Source organism: Hibiscus syriacus, unplaced genomic scaffold, assembly GCF_006381635.1.
Source record: "Hibiscus syriacus cultivar Baekdansim isolate YM2019G1 unplaced genomic scaffold, ASM638163v2 tig00111851_pilon, whole genome shotgun sequence".
NCBI classification, from domain to species: Eukaryota; Viridiplantae; Streptophyta; class Magnoliopsida; order Malvales; family Malvaceae; genus Hibiscus; species Hibiscus syriacus.
In genome coordinates, this window is record NW_024063203.1 from 632,894 (window position 1) to 647,452 (window position 14,559).

The window sequence follows — 14,559 nt, forward strand, 5'->3', positions numbered from 1 at the left end:
TTAACCCTCGAATTAAAAAAATCAATTTAACTAATTTATCGTCACTAGCTACTTTAAATTGTCACCAGCATAATATCATGTTATCTCAACATCCCGAAATACAACGTCAATATTATAATAACAACGAAAATTATTAGTCAAAAAATTACATAAAATTTATTTCTTTCTAAACTTTAAGGGTTACCGTGTAAAAATAATTCAAACCTACCTTAATTTAACCTTTGTTCCCTTCTAAAATTAATGGAAAATGACTGTTAATTTAAAAATTAAATTTTCTAATGGTTGTTTTCCTTAGACTTTAGTGACCAAAACCAAAACTTGATTTAAGAACTGTTTTTACGCCGGTCTCCAAGTGCGGCGGGGCCATTTTACCAGTTCTCACGGGAACTCTCAAATCCCACAATCCCCACCATTTTGTTTATTTATTTAATATCCAGATTTTCTTTCGCTTGATCCACCTTCTTCGGCGCCAAATCCAAACACTAATTTCCAACAATATTCTTCAAAATTATTTCATTTTTTTCCTGGTTGTGATCTGTGAGTATTTTTGAAGATGGAAATCGAGGAAAAGCAAGCAGAGTTAATTGATCAGTTCGTGAAGCAAGCATCGGCTCAGAAGGGTTCAGCTCTTGGCCCTATAATCGATGAAGCGACGTCGCATCCTTCACTTTTCGCCTTCTCTGAGATTCTTGCAGTGCCCACTGTCGCTGAGGTTACAAGCTGTTCCATTCTCGATTCCTTTACTTTTTTTTACATAGTTTGTTACATGATTCTGGAGTAGCATCAGTGCATCACACTGTTTGGTTAGTGAGGAAATGAGCTGGAAATTAAGGACAAATTTAGTTATCGTGTTTGGATTTAGATTGATATATTTGTACGTAAACTAAGTTGATCATTCTTGCTGTTACCTCGCATGGGAATTGGGATTGCCATCAGTGAAATAAGGTTTGAATATTTTAGGATTTTTGGTTTTCTAATTGAATTTTGTGGTTTGTTTCATTAGTTTCATATGCATATCATTTAGGATTTTTGGTTTGATCATATTTTTTCCGAGCCATTCAATGGTTACAACGTTATTAGGTGGTTGTCTTTGTTGAGTTCTTGTTTAGAGGCATTAGTTTACATGTAATTTACGTGAAATCAATGTATTTGCAGCTTGAAGGAACTGACAACTCAGTGCACCTTGAGGTGCTTCGATTGTTTGCTCATGGCACGTGGAGTGATTACAAGAGTAAGCTGGCAAACCTGTGTTTTGTTGTTTGTTAATTGTTACAAATTTGTGATGCCTTCTATGTCTTATTGTTTGGTTAGAAGTTTGTAATGCCTTCGATGCACTTGTTTCCTGCCCTCATTTGACATTTTTAGTGGTAACTATGTGTTGCTACTGCCTAAGTTAAGACTTCAATACTGAAAACTGGTCATTAAGAGACATCAGTTTTGCCTTTTGTAAATGTTAAGTATGTTCTAGCTTTCTATTGAAATATATGATAACATAGAGATTAGAAAAATGGAAATGAACTGTATATGTGAAGTTGCAAACTATCATTCCACTAAACTTTCTGAAAGAAAATATGGCACTGAGTTAATTATCTAAATGGAAATTCAAGGTCTAGTGATTGAAAAGGCATCAAATTTGGATATTAAATTTTCAAGCTTAATGATTTGGCTTTTCCCCGAAACTCGTTCTTGTCCTTGCTTCTATTGTCTTAATCTCAGTGGTGTTTGTCAGTAATGTATATTGTTCCAGGCACAAGAGGCAGCAGAATGCCCTTTCAGCTTTACCCAATTAAATATTTCTGTCTTGATCGTTTGTGTTTCTCTTCCGCATATCGTAATCCGATCAACTTTGCAACTATTTAATTAGGGAATAGCGGTAGGCTTCCTCAACTGGTTCCGGATCAAGTCCTCAAGTTAAAGCAACTTACTGTCCTTGCACTTGCGGAGACAAACAAGGTATTCTCTTTGGGTTATAACTTATGAGGCGTTTGAACATCTAAATATGCCATTTGTTGCTCTAGTTCTTCTGTTGTGGTTACAGCGTATTTTGATATTCAACAAGCATGCCACTTTTAATTCTTTGTTGTCTAAATAACTGACTTCATGATATGATTGAATGAATTGCTCAGAATCTCTTGAAAATATTTAAACCTTTTTCAGAATTCTTGTATCCCTCTTTGTAATGTAGAGGGATCAATGTAATATTTGTGGGGAATCTTTGTATGCTGATTATTCCATAGGTTTTCATGTTGATCGCGTCAAGTTCATTTTTCTTTATTAAATAATAATTTTTAAATATCTTCTCTAGGTACTATCATATGGTAAGCTAATGCTGGAGTTAGATGTCACAAATATTCGTCAACTTGAAGATTTTCTGATCAATGACTGCATGTATGCGGTAAGTAGCTTCCTATCTGATTCTCAGTAAAAGAACCACACCAGTCCCTGTCCTAGGTGGGGGATTGCATTTTGGTCCCTCTACTGAAAAAATGTGCAAATTAAACTCTACACACTTTGGAATGAGCTAATTGGTCCCTCTGTTTGAATTTCCATCCATCATGCTTAAGCTACTGGAACAGCCTTATAAGAACTTGGGATGTAATCTTTTGTTTTCTTTTTCTTTTAAGGATGATTTTTGTTCAGCACATGGACTATGAAGGAATTATCCTATTTGCGCATCACGCCTGTTTTTCTGGAGGGTTAAGTTTTAAGGTGGTTATGCATCAAACACATAGCATGCTGAACAAGTATCTTTGATATCATATCACAGTTCATATGTTTTGCTTTTTCAAACATGTACTTATAACCATCTGAAGTCCTTTGGCTGCACCTGAAACTTGAGATCAAACTTTATTTTACTGAGAGTTGGTGTGTGTTCTTGGTGGCTATACCTACACTAGAGGAGAGACCCCCCCCCAAAAAAAAAAAAAGTTGCTTATGTATATGATAAGTGCTTATTGCGCCTTCTAGTTTTTCCTCTCTTTTTTCAATCTATTTGTGTCCTAAGCATCTGACTACTCATGGGGTGTTTCTTCCCAAGAGGGAAGGGTTGTTAGACTTTTAAGGGATGCAAGTTGTGGCACAGTTGAACTGAAAGTTTGCCGATTATTCATTTTTTCGCAACCATTTTGTCAGGGTCTAGTTAGAGGAAAGCTGGATCAGCTGCGAAGATACTTTGAGGTATCAGTTTGTGGTCTGCATGTTCAAGTTTTTGTACTTTTTTCTTTTTCATTTCTTTTCTCAGGTTATTAAATATCTCATATTTTTTATGGAAGGTTCAATTCGCTGCTGGTAGGGATTTGAGGCCAGGACAACTTGGAAGTATGATACAAACACTATCAAACTGGTAACATCCTTGTTCTAATGAAGTATATGATTAAGGTCTCAGTCCATGCGGCGTCAATAGTTGCTACCGTCTGATACCATATTAGCTTTTGGCTTTGTTCATTAGAGCTAGCTAGTTCAAGTAGGTTTGATAGAATTGCAAATTTAAATTTGCTCAATATCGGCTTATGCATCTCCCATCTATCTATGAATGCAATTATGCAAACCTAGGTTGGCTACGTCAGAAAACTTACTTATCACAATTCAAGAAAAGATAAAATGGGTTGATAATATGAGTGAATTGGACAAGAAACATCGAAAGGAGCTTGAAGATAGGGTGATGGAAGTAAAGAAATCCGTTGCCATCAAGGTCAGTTGAATCCAGGTTTCCCTTTAAAATCTGATTGACTGGACCATTGGAAAAGTATGAGAAGCAAAATGCTGGTGAAAGTGTTTCATTATTTTTGTTGTGTTTTTAGTTTTTAAACTAATTCTATATAAGTATTGAAGATAGCAAAAGTAGTTTGATTTTCATAATGCACCTCTTTATATATTGAAATTGTTTTGGTAGGAGGGGTGATGATGGGAAAGTGAGTCCTTTATTTTTTTTCTTCTTCCAAAAAAGCTTATACCGAAAAAGTTTGGAGCTTAAAGCTGCAATTTGCTTTTTAAGATGCAAAATAGTGAATTTAATTGTATCTAGGATTAGCATGCCATGACTTGACTCATTCAATATTGAGGTATGTTGGTCGATGTAGCTTCCTTACATTATCACAGAAGTAACACTGCAATTATTCTGATGAAATCTACTCTGAACCCGGTGGACTGATGGACCGCGAGGAAGGCCAAAACCTACCCAAGAGGTTAATCTCTCTTTCTAATCCTTAAATATTATTTTTATTGAAGAGTCGTTACGAGTTGTAGAGCTATATTTATTTATTGAATTCAGGAAACATCTGATTGTAGTTTATCATTTGAACTGACTGCATTTGTTGAGGACTGATGGTGTGGAGAAAATGCAGGAGAAGGCTCTGATGTCCTGAAGATATAACATACAATTTATTGGATGGGTGTTTAGAGGACCAGCCGGATTATTTTGTTCACGACATTCCCAGCAACCAATGATTCTGCTTTTCAGACTGATACTGCTGCTTTGGTAGTGAATTTGTCATTATGGCGTTAGAATCCGAGAATCAGTAGCATATCTTAAACCCATCGATATTCGGATTGATTAGAGAAGACTAGGACTAGATATGGACTGGAAAATTTAAACTACTTAGATATCCAAGATTTACAAATTCAAGTTATTGCACTTTTCGATATTGAACTCCATGCTGCCTTCCGAATATCGTATCTTGCTTATTGCTCTGTGTGGCTAATGGTTCCATTATGTTGGAAAAGCTTTATTCAAGCGTTCTTGTTTCCGGTACATTGTTTGTCTGCCAGACTGATCTGAACTTTGAATGCAACAGTGCAGTATGAATCAACCATTCTAGGGTGGAACTGACCGGAAGCCGCTTTGGACATACATCGTATGATGGTGGAATTTTGCTCACTCTTGCAGCCACTTCGGTTTTGTAGGCGCGGGATTTGTGGCGTTTCTCGTTTTTATCATTTGGTTCGTTTTGTTCTTATGTGCCTTGCTTATTCAACGGTGGTTGAGAATATCATTGAGAAAAAGAAAACGTTTATGGGTTCGTGAATCCATCGGTGGCGTCTTTGTTTTCAAATAGAATTGAGGTTCACACCTCTAACATCTATGATACCTGAACTCGGGTCCTCAATTAATAACAATTTATTTACACATATGCCACGATTCGTATGCTTGCGTGTATATATATATAAAACTTTTATTTCTTTTCTACGAATATCTCCATAAATGTATACAAAAATGAATATCCCCAATACAGAGCCTAGGTTTAGTATTATGTCTATGTTTTTCAAAGAGTACTAACTTTGTATGTGGTTGTCATGCTTCACTTTCTTGATAAACAAGAAAAATTATATATATTTTTAATAAAATAAAATAAATATATGATTAATTTTTAATATTTATATATTTATAATTAAATTTTCCATTAATATTTTTTTTAGATAAATTCAAAATAAAGTATTGTGAAAAAGTATCCGTAGATTGCTATACAAATCCTTATATCAAACATCATTAAAAATTTAACACTTCAATCACCATTTCTGTTAAAAAATAATAATAATTCGACTCTTTCTGAAGAATTTATATCGACATTATTGTCACATTCTTAATAAAAGTTCCGAATGACCCAACAAATATAATTCATAAAAGACAATAGGTAAACTACATATTTAGTACCTAAACTATCAATTTTGACTTGTTTTAGTACCTAAACTTTCAAAATTTCCAAAACCATATCTATCATTTAATTTTTGTTTTATTTTAATACCTCACCATTAAAAACTTAACGCGTTTAATACGCAAACTATTAATTTTGGTCCATTTTAGCACCCAAACTTTCAAAAAAAAAAGTTCAAAATTTAACGTTAAGTTTATAATAGGGTACAAAAATAAAATGAAAATTAAACTTTAGATATGATTTTGAAAATTAAAATAAAAGTTAAGAAACTACGACGGACCAAAACTGATATTTTAGATGTTAAATGTGTAATTGCGTAATTTACCCAAGATAATATAATACTAGAATTTTCCATAGTAAAAGAGAAAAAGTTGTCATTAACTCACCAAGTTAAGCAAATACATACACAACATGGCGTTTATACAGTTTTAAGTCCCCAAATGACATAATATGTTCAAATGTATATATATATATATATATATATATAAAGAAGATAAAGTAGCAATGGATACAGACACACACAAAAATGATGAACTACAAAAAAACATGAACTTTGTTCTGATAGTTCTAATATCTAAAGGATTATATGCAGAGAGAGAGACCTTAGATTTTAGCCTCGATAGGTGAGGTTGCTGCCGCAGCTGCTGCATGGCTCCAACACCCTGCATAAGGCTAGCATGGTGCACGGTGTGTCGACCACCGGGAATAGTGAACTGCAAATATTTCAATGAGTTATAAAGATGGAACGTGTGAATATCCCTTAGCAATACGTATCGTAATTCAGAATGAAATTCTCCGAACAGGATTTTTGTTGGAACCCAGAAGAAATCGGTAGCCATATATTTTACCTGGAGTAGAGCAAATGCTGCGCATGCCTTATTGGAGAAGAGTTTCTGAGCATCGAGATGAATCTTCCGATTTCAGCCCCACTAAGGAATATAAAAGTTGTGTTAATTCCGAGAGACCAACAACAAACACGAGTGCAGATGCATGCAATGGCACGATAAGGAAGAGGGAAGGCAAGCATCGAAAGATGATAAAACACTACCTGACATGATTAATCAATTACAAACATTGCGAGACGGCTAAACAAGAATTTTTAATAACATGTAGAACAAAGGAAGACATATACCGTATCGTAAACTATCTTTGAATAACTTTACTAAAACCATAAAAGAATTTCTATTAGTTTACAATTGCATTTCTTCATTGACATCTTTCGCAGCCGTTTTCTTTATTAACAGCATGCCATTTTCCTTGTGCGACTTAATATTGAAGTAGAGACAATAATTATCTTAAAGCTGCAAATGAATCCGGAATACAACCAGGAGGGAAAAGGACGAGGAAAGGAAACCTGCATCTCAGATGCCCTGCTTCCTGAATACGAGCCTTTTCAGTTACTTGTGCCAAGGCTGCTTGAGCTGAAGAAGCAGCAGCTGCGGCAAATGCTTGGGGATTGGAGAATGTGCGAATGAAAGCTTCAATATGCTTCAAAGCCATCTTGGATAATGATGGAGAACAAAGATGAACAAGTGCAGGAACCCCACCTTCTTCCACTATCCGCAAAGCATTACTATGGTTAAAAGCAAGGTTCCAAAGAGCCCCAGCGGCTGTTTCATGAACATCCTGAAAGCAAAAGTATAAGTTCAATTCAACTGAGATGCCACCTGAAGAAAAGCTAGATCATACACTAACTGCAAGGGTTGGGCTCATGAAATGCTTACTTCAGCATCAGAGCGTGCGAGTGCAATCAGGGGCGCAACACCTCCTTCTCGTCCAATAGCAATGCTAACAAAGACCAAAAATAAATAGAGTGAACATTATGCTTATTAGAGTTACATGGCATGGTCAATTTAGAAAAATTTTCTAGGAAAAATCATGAACAAGAAGAAAATTCTGGTTGGCCATTAACACGGAGAAATTATTTTATCCAGGATAATGTTGATTAGGTTGTATTACCTATTGGCTTCTGACACTGACAATCCCCAATGAGCACCAGCTGCTCTCTCTTGAAGACCTGGGGAAGCATTCGAACAGGATTGGGCAAGAGCAACCTATAAAAAATAAAATAAATAAATAACTTTTGTGATGTCGTGAACTCTTTACCAACAAAAGTTCTCTTCGCATGAGCTCTTCCAAAGAACTGTTGTGAAGCCAAGAGCACAATTCTACTAATCTTAAACATTACTCAATTTTTGAAGCACTTCACAGTAGTGCTAATATTTCAGGATTCAGAATTTTGCATCATGACGTCACAATGGAAAGGAAATGGCAAATGAAACACCAACGCTATCTGTAGGAATCCATGGGATACGAGGAAGCATCAGATGACTGTGACACATCCACTCTACGTCTAAACATATTATGGTAGATCTGCAATTTAGTTCTGGAAACAAACTAAATGATTTAAAAGTATACAGAAATCGAATATGTCCAGGCAAAAATTATATAACATGTCCACTTAAAGTTACGGATATTTGGGAGGTTTTTTATAGACATACAGTTATCCGCTTTTTGCTGCACCTAAAGGTAACCAAGGGTACCCCTGCTTAGACAGAGAAAACAATAGAGGCTGAAAAAAATAAATGTAGTACCAATGCCTCAACGCCACCAGCAGCAGCAATTGCCTCTCGATTTCTGTCATCAAATGACAAATTCCACAATGCACCAGCAGCTTCTTGCCTGTTTCAATCAGTAGAAATCATCATAAACGTTAGAACAAACCCAATTTATTTTTTTTCCTAGAGGAAAAAATGTCATAGTCTCTGAGTTATGGTTATTTTGGGACCAACAGGAAAATGAAGTGAACTAAAACAAGTCGCGTGGGATCAGTAGATGAGCATTGAACCCATTTACACGAAAACGTATATAATAGGTGTTACCAAGAGCCAGCTTAAATACATGATTGTATTTACGAGCACCAGCCTCTTGTCCTACAGCAGCATTGTTGCTGTTGCTATCACCATGTGAAGCCAAATTTGCTAAGGCACGAGCAGCCTAGCATATTTGCACAAGTTGAAACAAACAAGTTGTATACGATGACTGAGTAAACATTTATGGGTAGGGGACTGGATTCCAACACAAATCTAAAGACAAGCAAGTTGACGGCTGAAGCCATCAATATTGTATTTGCAAATGACAGCACACTTCTGCGTATTTAAGCATTTGCACATGACTGCACACTTGGCATCAGAAGAATGCAAGACGACGATAAGGGTCCTTAGAAAATGTAAAAGATCTAGAACAATGTGACCAAATGTCATAGACTGCATTATCAGTTTGCTTAGTCGTTGCGATCGGGTATAATAACATAGCCACAATTAGATAATTGAAAAAGGCGGCTAATCATTTCAAGTTAAATAATTCAAAGAAACTGTATTGATTATATCATTCACAGTGGAAGGTTCCCACTTAATTGTGAAAGTAACGGAACCTGTTCTTGCACTCCTTCAAACTTGCAATTACGGGCAAGCATCACTAGTGCATTCACGCCACCTGCACTGGCAACTTCTATACTACATTTATCATCAGCTGCCAAATTCGCCAAGGCACCAGCAGCACGTTCCTGAAAATGCACAAAGGAAATCATGATCCTTCTAGCAAACTCTAGCCTGACAGCAACTTAAATCATGAGAGAGCTGGATGCCACACAATATTTAAGATAGTAAACAAGTAAAATGCATCACATAAAGAGAAGCATACAAGAACTCCATCACCGCCAGAGGACCATTTGAATATAAGGTCAACCAAAGCTTGGACACCACCAGCCTCAGCAATTGCAGCCTAATATGTTTTAGAAGAAAATGCGATTAGGACTTCAAAATGAAAGCTTATGATCTCAGGCATGAGAAAAAACACTGAATAGTCAAAAACCTTGTGCTCTTCCCCCACAGAAAGGTTCCATAGCCCTTCAGCTGCCTCCTCAGCAACCAGCTTGTTCATGGAACTCGCCAATCCAGCAAGGATATTAATTCCTCCTTCTTTTCCACAGCTTTAGCAACATTGGCATTGACAGACAAGTTTGCTAGAGCCTATGCCATTAAAAAGTACAAATCAACTTAAGTCTCATATAATAAACTAGTAACATTGGAATTTAAGGTAATACATGGAAAGCACACACAAAAGTGTTGTGAATAGCAAATTCTTCACCTAAATAGAAAACATCAAACCATCCTATGGTCACTAGAATAAACTGAACAAACTTAAAAAGAAGATTGTTACTTTTTATTAATTAATTTATAGCCTTTATAAGGAGAACTAAGTACAAATAAGGAAACAATCCCTTAGAGATTATGATTAGATCCTACCATACAAGGTAACTCCTAGGACTAAGGTAAGTATTATGTCCTTAATCTTAGGAATTCTAACACTCCCCCTCAAGTTGGAGTATAGATATTTATCAAACCCAGCTTGCCGATGAGCTCCTCGAATATGTTTCTGCCCAAGCTTTTAGTTAGCAAGTCTGCAACTTGCTGTCTGGTAGGTAGGTGATGTACAGTTCTCCTGAGTTAATTCTTTCCTTGATGAAGTGGCGATCTATTTCTACATGTTTGGTGTGATCGTGGTGAAGAGGGTTATGAGTTATGCTGACAACTGCTTGGTTGTCACAATACATCTTTATAGGTCTAGTGTAGAGCACTTTTAGTTCTCCCATTAGTAGTTGTATCCAGATTCCTTCGCATATGCCATGGGATAGTGCTCGATACTCTACCTCTGCACTGCTGCGTGCTAATACAGACTGTTTATTGCTTCTCCACGTCACAAGATTGCACCACACATAGCTACAATAACTACTTGTAGAACGTTTGTCATTAACAGACCCTGCCCAGTCTACGTCAGTGTAAATTTCCACACTTTGGTCCCCTTCAGATATTTTAAAATTATGTAAGCAGCTTCCAGGTGCTTCTCTCTTGGGGCATGCATGTACTGGTTGATAACACTCACACCAAAGGCCATGTCTAAACGGCTGTAAGATAATTAGATGAGTCTTCTTACCAGTCGTTGATATCTCCCTCTGTCGACTTCTTCTCCATCTCTATCAGTTCCCAATTTAAGATTAAATTCCATAGGAGTTTCGGTTGGTTTACACCCCAACAACCCAACTTCAGACAATAGATCAAGAATATACTTTTTTTGGGAGATGAAAATATTTGTTTTAGACCTTGCTACTTTCGTTCCAAATAAGTACTTAAGGTTCCCAAGTCCTTAAGTTCGAATTCAGTTGTAACACCCCAACCCGTACCCAACCCGAATACGAGTCTGAGGTGTCACATAGACTTTTCAAACTTTGACTCTTGACAAAAATTCAAAGAAAATTTAAAACTTTAATTAAAGTAAAAACAGTTTATTTACTTAACTTGACCACAATAACTAAAATTTGATTAGAGCATATTAACTCAATCCTTTAGTACATGCCAACTATATTCAAAATAACCAAAATCATTTAAATCATCTATTTTCTGATCTGAAATTTGTAAGGGAGATGCTGACTTGACTTGCTCCTCTTAACTTTTCTTCTAGTTTTCCGAAACCTACGTGTGAAACACTTACACGCTAAGTCGATGACTTAGTGAGGTATAAAAACATAAAACCACTACTAATGCATTCATAATCTATACTATTATATCATACAAAACCATACATTCTGTCATGCAACCACTATCCCCTTGTACACACACATCATTCACATATTCTTATCATATATCATTATAAGTAATCCAATTTAACACTTGATCTGGTACCTATTATATTAGTTTTGTCATATAACACGCATATCATTTCTCAAGGAAGCACACATCTCATCATATAATTCTTATAACAGGTTTCATAGCACAAAACATGTAAATCATATATAAGGGATTTATTATTATCTCTTTATTAGTCTTATTTTCGTTCTTTATCTTTTTGTCATATGTTCTTGTATCTATTCTTCTTACCCAAGCTATATGCACATCATCATATCACATATATCACTTCACACACCAAAAAGATTACAAACAAAGCACATACTATCATGCAAGTTTCTTTTATATCATTTCCTTTATTAGCCCATGTATACATGTGAGAACCATAGATATGTGAGTTTATAGAGGCTGTGCACTAATGCTGTCACCACAACTCATATAAATTGCACCGAAGTGTCGCGTAGAATTTTGCACCAAAGTGCGGTATAGAATTTTGTCCCGAAGGACCACATAGAAATTCCTTAAGAATCATATACATATGCCAAGGATCAAACATGTGTCTCAAAAGACCTCACAAATGTTCCAAAGAATATATATATATCCCGAAGGACCGCGTAGACCCTCGACTCTTGGCATGTCAACTATACCCCTAGCTCTCAAGACACATAACATGGGCATATTCTTTTATACTTATCATTTCACATAACACATAGTTCACTTTCACATATCACGTAGCTTATATTAACTTTTCGTATCATTTTACTTTTCTTGTCACCTTGCTTACATTCTATTATTATGACTTCTCATAATTACATATACACACAATCTTATAGTTCATTCACATAGCTCATCATAAATTTTCATAAGATTACATCCATTCACGTAGTTCATTTCTATATAATTCACATGTACCTATTTTGTTTCTCATATAATCACATAGTCTTATACTATTTCATATTACCTCGTATATCACATCACATAGATACATACTCAAATACTCATAATTATATAGTACTTAAATTATTCCTATTTACATAATTCATGGTCATATAGATTCCATCACAAAGTCACTTATTTTATCTCTTATTCTCATATGTTCATATTTATCATTTAACACATAACCTATGTCATATTTATAAACATGTATCTTGTATTCTATGTGCATATCATCACTTTATATCCAAATCTCCTAAGTGATATATTATTCTCAATTCCTTTTATAGTTTAATCTTATCTAGTTTTCTTCCATTCTCCATAAATCTTATAACTCTACTGCACAACTTCCCATAATTGATCATATAATTACTTACTTGTCTCATTCATGTTTCTATTATTTATATAATCTTTACACATGTTTACCTAATTCAGTTTCCCATACTTATCACATATGCAAATCTTCTAATAAATTATCATCAAAAGCTCCTATAACATCTTCCTATGGCTTCATAGATCTTTACCATATAATTTATCTTAAATATCCCTATAACCAGTTCTATCAATATCTCCTAATATATATATATATCTATTATTGTTCTATAGGTCAATGCTATTTAACTTATCTCACTTTTTTTAATCCCTTAAGTTGATTCTACCAATTCCCTTATATCTAACTCAGGTAATTTATATCTTGTTCCATATGTTATGTCACTTTCTCTTGTTAACACATAAGTCGTGGGTACTTTACATAACTCGTGATCCTATAACTTATATCTCATGTTCATATAGCTCATATAACATTTTTCATATAATATATAAATCATTGTCATATAACACATATCATAAAAATTCATACCATATAACATATAATACAAACAAAACATATTCACACAATATCAAACATAGTTATACTTCTACTCATACAATCATATAGGAAACAGACTTGTCGCAAGTCCAATTTCCATATACAATACGTATATTCTAATAATACGCACTCACCTGGCCTCACTAGTCAATATCGATCTCTTATATTTCCCTCGATTGATCTTACTTGCCAAATATTCCGGAATTGCTTTACGCTTAGAATCTACATAAATGTACATTTTAAGGCAATTATTAGATACCTACACCTTGTAATTGGATACTAGCAACTTAACCGAACTCATTAAACCAATAATCATTTTTTTCCTTTAGGGGGAATCGGTTCCCCCATGACATTCTGGAATTCCTGGTTCGGTTGAGGGGGTATCGATTCCCATTGAATGGGTACCGATTCCCCTAGCCCAGAAATCATGTTTTGAGCTCGAAAATCACTTCATTTTCAGCTCCACACTTCCTATTTCACTTGCTTTAATATTCTTAACTCATATATACATACTTAAACTAATTTATACCCATTTATTTCATCTTAAACCTCAAAATTCTATTCTCCATATAGAAATCAATAATCACACCAAAATTTCCATGTTACTCAAACTTAATTCTAACACTTCTAGCTTCTTATTCTCATAGATGACAAGTCAAATTCATCCTCTAAATTCATTTAAACCTTCTTATTCAAAATTTTACTTAAAAACTCCAATCTTTGATCCATATTATCTTTTTCATCTTATAGTTTTAAGATAACTTAAGTTTTCCTTAAGCTTAAGTATCATCTCATGATTAAAACCTAAGCTTAATTCAACTGAAAACCAACTAATAAGAAATCTCACCTTTGCTCTTGGCTTCCACACGTGAAGAAGAAAGGAGAAGAAGAGAACTCTGGAAACTGGAACCTTTCTCCCTTCATTTCCATGTATTATATCCTATATAAAGGAGGAAGAAAAAATATTTCTTGTGAAATTACTATTATACCCGTCATCTAATCCAATAAGGAATTATTCATATCTAAATCATTGAACTTTCAATTATCCTACTTTTATCCCCAAATTCTGAAATTTTACCATTTAATCACTAACCCGGTATTGAGGATGTTACATCACACTAAGAAATTCTTTTAGACTTTCAATTTCGCTTGAATCATCCGCTGTTAATATTATATCATTCACATAAACAATGAGGATGCAACATTTCCCACCTTCCGAATGCTTGAAAGCATGGTATGGTCTGCCTGCCCTTGGGTATAGCTCCTACTGATCATAGCTTTGGAAAATCGGCTGAACCACGCCCTTGGAGACTGCTTCAACCCATATAAGGACTTCTTCAACTTGCATACTTGGCCCTTGCTTTCTTCAAACCCGGGTGGGAAATCCATGTATACTTCATCATTTAACTCTCCATTGAGGAAT

At 35.1% G+C, this 14,559-nt stretch overlaps 1 protein-coding gene and 1 pseudogene across 3 annotated transcripts; one reads left to right on the top strand and one right to left on the bottom strand.

The window, feature by feature from the left end:
• Positions 1-349: 349 nt before the first annotated feature.
• Positions 350-5,043, top strand: LOC120172406 (COP9 signalosome complex subunit 7-like). 3 transcript variants are annotated; one of them, XR_005520968.1, is made up of 10 exons: positions 350-712; positions 1,156-1,231; positions 1,865-1,953; positions 2,306-2,395; positions 3,133-3,177; positions 3,273-3,343; positions 3,553-3,691; positions 4,080-4,184; positions 4,344-4,477; positions 4,794-5,042. XR_005520968.1 is itself a non-coding variant. In XM_039179862.1 (8 exons), the coding sequence occupies exons 1-8, from the start codon at positions 554-556 to the stop codon at positions 3,899-3,901; spliced, it is 678 nt and encodes a 225-aa protein (XP_039035793.1). In that variant the 5' UTR covers positions 351-553; the 3' UTR covers positions 3,902-4,163. The 3 variants fall into 3 exon arrangements, 1 of the variants encoding a protein (XP_039035793.1); XR_005520967.1 differs by having other exon boundaries at positions 4,344-5,043; XM_039179862.1 differs by lacking the exons at positions 4,344-4,477; positions 4,794-5,042 and having other exon boundaries at positions 351-712; positions 3,893-4,163.
• A 1,211-nt stretch (positions 5,044-6,254) lies between these two features.
• Positions 6,255-14,525, bottom strand: LOC120172532 (annotated as a pseudogene).
• Positions 14,526-14,559: the final 34 nt, after the last annotated feature.

What these genes read in the sequence shown, in the direction of transcription:
- LOC120172406 (XM_039179862.1), top strand. Translation starts at nt 554, where the DNA reads ATGGAAATCGAGGAAAAGCAAGCAGAGTTAATTGATCAGTTCGTGAAG. An exon ending in CAGTGCCCACTGTCGCTGAG is followed by an intron (nt 713 to 1,155) that starts GTTACAAGCTGT and finishes ATGTATTTGCAG; the next exon opens with CTTGAAGGAACTGACAACTC. An exon ending in CACTTGCGGAGACAAACAAG is followed by an intron (nt 1,954 to 2,305) that starts GTATTCTCTTTG and finishes TATCTTCTCTAG; the next exon opens with GTACTATCATATGGTAAGCT.